Raw genomic sequence first — 7,205 nt, 5'->3', positions numbered from 1 at the left:
TAATGATCCTCTTAACTGCTGAAAGATGTGACTTTTTATGTTTGGATTGGAATCTAGAACACATTCTAATACTTTGCACAATGTTAGGTCTAGAGGAAGTTAAGTACATAAGAGAGCCAATCATTTCTCTATACCTAGTCTCATCTACATCTTTCTCAGTTTCACCCTTTTTTAATTTTAAATTAGGGTGCATGAGAGTTTCCATGGGTTTAGCGTTTTTCATACCAAATTTCTTAACTAGTTTCTTGGCATACTTCTCTTGATGAATGAAAATACCATTTTCAGTTTGCTTAATTTTAAGCCCTAGGAAGAAGTTAAGTTCACCCATCATACTCATGTCAAATTCATTTGTCATGAGTTTTCCAAATTTAGTACAAAGGAATTCATTTGCTTATCCAAAAATGATGTCATCAATATAAATTTGGACTAGAATGAAGAAATCATTAGAGTTCTTAATAAATAGAGTAGTGTATGTAGTGCCTTTTTGAAAACCATTTTTCAAAAGAAAAGAACTAAGTCTCTTATACCAAGCCCTAGGAGCTTGTCTTAATCCATAGAGAGCTTTGAAAAGTTTGAAAACATGGTTAGAAAATTCTTTATGTTCAAAACTAGGTGGCTGTGCCACATACACTTCTCTATCTATCATGCCATTCAAGAATGCACATTTCACATCCATTTGATACAATTTAAAACCACAATAAGCAGCATAAGCTAAAAGAAGTCTTATGGCTTCCATTCGGGCAACAGGGCAAAGGATTCATCAAAATCTATTCCCTCTTCTTGGTCGTATCCTTGTGCCACCAATCTTGCTTTATTTCTAGCAATGCTTCCATCTTCACCCAACTTGTTCCTGAATATCCACTTGGTGCCTGTCACTTTTTGTCATTTGGCTTTGGAACTAATGTCCAAACTTGATTCTTTTCAAACTCATGAAGCTCTTCCTCCATTGCCTTTACCTAGGATGGGGCATCAAGAGCTTCCATGATGTTTTGAGGCTCCATTTGAGAGAGAAAAGTAATTTTTATTTCCTCATTTGATTTTTTAGTGGAAGAACGAGTTTTGACACCTTGTGAGACATCCCTAATGATGAATTTCTGAGGATAGTTCTTGAGGAATCTCCATTCACGAGGTCTTGTGGACTTAGTAACAGGTTTGGTCACTGAGGGATTCAATGAACTGGTGGTTTCAGGATGTACACCAGATTCATGAGAGAAAACAAAATTGTCTCCTGCAAGATTTTCTTCAGTTGAAGTTTCAGATTCATTTTGTTCAGAATTTTTACTCTCATGATTTTGGCCATTTTCACCATCCTTCTGAACCTGATTACCTGCATCACAATCTTCCAAAATGCTTTGAACAAAGTTAGAGTCACAAAATTTAACATGTATGGACTCCTCAATTATTCTAGCATCTTGATGATAAACTCTATATGCTTTACTAATTGTGGAATATCTTACAAATAAACACTCATATGCCTTTAGATAAAATTTTTCCAAATTATCTTTGTTATTTAGAACAAAACATTTGCATCCAAAGATATGCAAGTAATTTAAGTTTGGTGGGTGACCCTTCCAAAGTTCATAAGGTGTTTTCTTCAAAAAGATTTTTATGACGGTTCTATTCAAAATGTGGCAAGCTGTGTTAACCCCTTCAGTCCAAAGGAATTTTGGAACATTACTCTCACAAAGCATGGCTCTTGTCATTTCTTGAATACTTCTATTTCTTCTCTCCACAACACCATTTTGTTGTGGACTTGTGGTGTCCTTGGACAAGAGAAGTTGTGTGATATTCCAAATTTTTCACAAAAGGATTCAAATAATTGGTTTTCAAATTCAATTCCATGATCACTTCTTATTGAGGTGATCTTTAAATCCTTTTCATTTTGAACTTTCTTGATAAAAATTTCAAAAGTCAAAAAGGCTTCATTTTTGTGTGCAAGAAATAAAACCCAACCAAACCTAGAGTAGTCATCCACAATTACTAAACCATAGTATTTACCACCTATTGAGTTTTTGTTGGACCAAATAAATCAATATGTAGCAATTCAAGTGGTCTTTTAGTAGAGATGTCTTCCTTTGATTTAAATGAACTTTTTGTTTGTTTTCCCATTTGACAAGCATCGCAAGTGATGTCTTTGTCAAATTTTATCAAATGAAGACCTCTTACTAATCCTTTCTTGACAAGCTTGTTTATTTGAAACATGCTAGCATGGCCCAATCTCTTGTACCATAGCCACTTTTCAGATTCTTTGGAGTGGAAACAAGCTACATTTTGATCCTTTAGTTCATCAAGTGTAAGTTCATACACATTATCACAACGCTTAGCTATAAACAATACATCATTGGTCTTTTCATCTACAACATAGCATTCCAATATTTTGAAAGTCATTAAATAGCCCAAATCACACAATTGACTTATACTCAAAAGATTATGCCTTAAACCATTAACCAAAAAGACATCATCAATGAAAGTAGATTGATTATTACCTACTTTTCCAACAGCAACAATTTTACCTTTTTCGTTATCTCCAAAGGTCACAAAACCTCCATCATACTTGTTGAGTTTGATGAAGAAAGTTAACCTTTCAGTCATGTGCCTAGAACACCCACTATCCAAGTACCACATATCTTTCTTTTTCTTGGATGCTAGGCACATCTGCATAAGATTTCAATCAACCTTCGGTATCCAAATTAATTTGGATCCTTTGAAGTTAATCCACCTTAGTTGCCCAAGTGCATTAAAGTCACAAACAACATTGTAAGTTTGGTTTCCTATTTTTCTTTTTTAATTGAAGCATTGTAAGTAAGAATGACCTATTTTCTTACAATTAAAGCAATGATTTTCTTATGCATGTTGCTAAAAGTGATTTGAGTTTTGATGCTGGAAATGATTTAGGACCTGAGTTTTTCTGGTTTTTGAAAGATGTGCATTTCTTTTGACAAAGTGATTTTTGTTGTTATTGTTCCCTTTTGCAAAAGCATTCAAACCAGAATTTTTGAAAACATATGGGCCTTTTGAAGATGAGATTCTATTTTGAAAAGATATATTTTTGAACGTAACCGCATTGGTTGAAATATAGCCCAGACCCGATTTGTTTGATATAGGTTCAGTTTTTAAAGATGATTCAGTTTCCTCAAAATAAGAATTTTCAAATTCCTCTTCATAGGTGGAAACGTGTCCCAAACCAGATTTGTTAATGAAGGATTTTATTTTTGAGGAAGAGGCCATGAATTTTATAGAGGAGTTATCAAAAACTGTATCATCTTTTGTCACATATCCTAAACCAGATTTTTCAAACAAAGGTCTTTGATTTGCAAGTAGTTTGTCCAAGTTACTAAAGCTATGAGCAAACTTTACTAAATCACTATTCAATCTTTTAATCATTTCATTTAATCTTTCGTTTTCAGTAACTAGCTCTTGAGATGGATCTACAATGTGCTTTCATTTTAGTTTTTCAAGTTCAGATTTCAAAAATCTATTTTCTTCAATAATATCCAATGTACATTCGGTTTTCTTCACTTTTTCTTTCAAAAAATCATTTTCAACTTTTAACATTTCTTTTTTAGATTTACATTTATTGTATTTGTTCAGCAATTTTTCAGAATTGAGGGTGAGATCATCAATGATAACATGTAAATCATCAATGGACAAATCATAATAATCTACCTTATCAAGTTGATCATCACCAGCTATAAAAGCAGATTTGAGCTTCGCATTCGTAGTCTTTTTCCTCATCCGAATCATTTTCAAGATCCTCCCAAGATTCCATGAGCATTCTCTTCTTTTCTTTCTTTCCTTTATCCTCCTTTTTGAGTTTCGAAAAGTTGTACTTGAGATGTCCAGCCTCCTTGCAATGGTGGCAAATCACTTTACTCATGTCCTTCTTGTACTCCTTTGATCTTGAACCTTTGTACTTGCCTTTGTTCCTCATTAGCCTTCAAAGTCTTCTAGCAAAAAACACAAGTTCATCATCTGAAAAACTATCACTAGACTCACTTTCTTTTGATTCAACTCTTGACTTAAGGGTTGTTCCCTTTTTCTTTGAGTCTTGGTTTGTGTTTGTGATTTTATATGCAATGAGTTTCCCTCTCATCTCATCATATGTTATCGGACTTAGATTATTACTTTCAGTTAGAACAGCGGACTTCGTTTCCCATTCCTTTGTGAGGCTTCTAAGGATTTTTCTCACTAGAGTTTGTTCTGAGTAAATTGTACCCATAGCATCAAGGTTGTTGATTATGATTGAGAATCTCTCAAACACTTCATCAATACTTTCTCCATCTTTCATGTTGAACGTCTTGTACTCTTTTTGCAGCATATCAATCCTCGTTTTCTTGACATGTTTAGTGCATTCGTGTGTAACCTCGAGTTTCTCCCAGATTTCTTTGGCTGTCTTACATCTAGACACCTTTTGATACTCTTCAAAGCTGATAGCACAGTGAAGAAGGTTGATGGCTTTAGCGTTCATCTCGACTTTCTTCTTGTCATCTTCATTCCATTCAGTTTCTTCGTTTGGAGTCACCACTCCATTAACACTCGTTTTTGTTGGAATTTTGGGGCCGCTTGCAACAATCATTCATATGTTGTAATCGAGTAAATACCCATAGTCGTCTCTGAGATTCATGCAAATACCCATAGTAATCCCTAAGATCCCGATTTCCCCATTGTAGTCCTCCAGATAGAGCTCCGAGCACTCAAACTGGTCCCTGGCCATATTTCAGGTGATGAGTCATCATCGGAGCACTGACGTGGCCTCGGATTGCCACGTGAGAGGGGTCCAAAACGTCGTCATTTTGGTTTGGCGCCCTTCATAGCCAAAAACGACGCCGTTAAGATGTTGCTAAAACAGTTTTCTCTCCCAACACAAACGTTTCACTTCACTTGTCTGTTCTTCTTCCACCCTCTGACTTCTTCTTCATCTCCTCATCAATGGCGTAGCCATAGGGTTGTATTTACTGGCAAGAAAATTTTGAGAGAAGAAGTAATTCGACCAGAAGTTGTTATCATTCTTCCCCTCCTTCACGAGAAGAACGAGGTTCTGACTTTGTGATCGGACTCAAGGTAACCTTCCCTTTTTTTTTACTTTGTATTTTGAATACAGTGTTGATTGATGATATGCAAGTTGTTAGTGTAGTTGAGGTTCTGTTATGTGTCCATTAAATATGAATCTCATCTTTTGTTGGGTTTCATAATCACAAGTGTTCTACTTTATAAACCAATTTTGAGAATGTTGTTCCAATTGTAGCACGCTTCTTTTTTTCTTTTTTTTTTCTTTCAGTTATTTGTGCTTTATTTTGTAAAATTAACCATCTCTGTAGTTATTCCTGAAGATTAAGAATATGCTTCTTCCTTAACAGAAGAACTTGAAATTCCTAATTTAATAAAAAAATGTGCTTTTGTGAATAGAAAATTAGAAATCATAGTTAGCTTAGATAAGATTGCTAATCACATATTTCTTCAAATGTTGTTTTGCTGAATTCATATTTTAGGGTCTTCAATTCTTCATAGTGTTGGTGATTTAATCAAGAAAGTAGCTTAGAAATTTCAGAGAGATTAAAGATGAGAAAGGTTCTGTTTTTCGGCATCTCTTGTAGAATATAGTGCTAGAACTCATGCTGAGAAGATATTGGTATCCAAAGACAAGAAACTGAAAATGGAAAGAGATGAAGTAGTTAAAATTAAGATCATCCCTCCACCTGGCTGTGGGAAGAAAATCTATGAAATTGATCCACTTTTGCTCACTCACCGTGACCATCTTGATTTTCGGTAACCTCACTTTTAAGCTTCATTTCCTTAAAGTATTTGTGGAACAACTATCTGAGCTGCTAGATCATGTAAATTTTTCAAATTACAGTTTCGGACGATACTTGAGATTGCGAGAGGATATCGACAAGCATGAAGGTGGCCTAGATCCATTTTCTCGCGGCCATGAAAATTTTGGCTTTAGGCAGAGGTATCTAACTTCTTGCTCAGAAAGCTGCTATAAACTTATCTACAATTTATTAATACCAACTTATTTATCAATATTACTACTATTTTTTGTAGTGTCACAAGAATTACTTATAGAGAATGGGCACCAGGAGCTAAGGTATATATGCTTTCATATTATATTCTTAACTCTTATTATTAAAATTGGTTTCTTTTCTTATGCTGAAATTCAATTTAAGGGGTTGTATTATTAAAAAATCTGTTTTGGATGTTCATCTAAAGTTCAACAAAAATCTTGTTTTCGATGTAGAAATATAGCTTGACATGTGTCTTAAAAATGATTAGATATTTTCTCAGTCAGCAGCATTAATTGGAGACTTCAACAATTGGAATCCAAATGCCGCTGTAATGACTCCGGTATGTTTTGGTTAATGTATGCAAATGATTGTGCTAGTTGGAGCATGTAATCATCTTCAGTTAATATATCCAAACAGAATGAATTTGGTGTGTGGGAGATCTTCTTGCCAAACAATGCAGATGGTTCGCCACCAATTCCTCATGGATCTCGAGTCAAGGTATGCTTATGTAGATGGTTCGCCACCAATTCCTCATCGCGAAAAAATGAACAGGAAGAAGTGTATGAAAGAAGAAGGAGAAGAGATGAACAAGACGAAGAGATGAAGTGTCTGAGAATTTGGGGATTTAGGGTTACATATAATAGGAGGGACCAATCTGGGTACAATTTGGAAATTAGCCAGCTCAGCTAGTCGTTGGGACCCCTCCAGCGTGGCAAAGCGAGTCCACGTCATTGTTCCGGTGATGAGTCATCACCAGAAATATACCCAGGGACCAGTTTGAGTGCTCGGAGCTCTATCTGGAGGACTACAATGGAAAAATCGGGATCTTAGGGATTACTATGGGTATTTGCGTGAATCTCAGGGACAACTATAGGTATTTACTCGTTGTAATCAATGGATTGGATGAAGATCCGCTTCCTCTCTTTCCAGTAGGCATAGTTCTTCCCATTGAAGAATGGAGGTCTGTTGTTTGACTGGCCTTCTGTTAGAGTGTGGACAACTGTGGTTGTGCCCAAGTTGTTCGCCATTAGACCTTTTCTCCAAGCGGTGAAGCTTGATTCTTGAGACCTTGGCTCTAGATACCAATTGAAGGTTGTAGAAGGCTTAGAGAAGGGGGGTTGAATCTATGGCCTTCTTTTGAATTAATGAAATAACTCTTTAATTACAAACTTTCAATTTGAATCTGTTTGAACTCAGAAG

At 35.4% G+C, this 7,205-nt stretch overlaps 1 protein-coding gene across 1 annotated transcript; it reads left to right on the top strand.

Moving 5' to 3' along the window:
• Positions 1-5,653: 5,653 nt before the first annotated feature.
• On the top strand, positions 5,654-6,609 carry LOC140179131 (1,4-alpha-glucan-branching enzyme 1, chloroplastic/amyloplastic-like). The gene is made up of 5 exons (XM_072217766.1): positions 5,654-5,766; positions 5,855-5,953; positions 6,046-6,088; positions 6,274-6,345; positions 6,466-6,609. Exons 1-5 carry the CDS (start codon positions 5,654-5,656, stop codon positions 6,607-6,609), a joined length of 471 nt encoding a protein of 156 aa, XP_072073867.1.
• Positions 6,610-7,205: the final 596 nt, after the last annotated feature.

This window comes from Arachis hypogaea, chromosome 15 (assembly GCF_003086295.3).
Source record: "Arachis hypogaea cultivar Tifrunner chromosome 15, arahy.Tifrunner.gnm2.J5K5, whole genome shotgun sequence".
Classification (NCBI taxonomy): domain Eukaryota; kingdom Viridiplantae; phylum Streptophyta; class Magnoliopsida; order Fabales; family Fabaceae; genus Arachis; species Arachis hypogaea.
The sequence above is the reverse complement of the archived record's forward strand: the minus strand, read 5'-3'. Positions and strand labels throughout refer to the sequence as shown.

Bases quoted from the DNA above. Each gene is read 5' to 3' on its own strand.
- LOC140179131 (XM_072217766.1), top strand. From the start codon at position 5,654: ATGGAAAGAGATGAAGTAGTTAAAATTAAGATCATCCCTCCACCTGGC. The intron at 5,954-6,045 runs GTATCTAACTTC...TATTTTTTGTAG, and splicing joins AATTTTGGCTTTAGGCAGAG to TGTCACAAGAATTACTTATA. The intron at 6,089-6,273 runs GTATATATGCTT...AAAAATGATTAG, and splicing joins AATGGGCACCAGGAGCTAAG to ATATTTTCTCAGTCAGCAGC.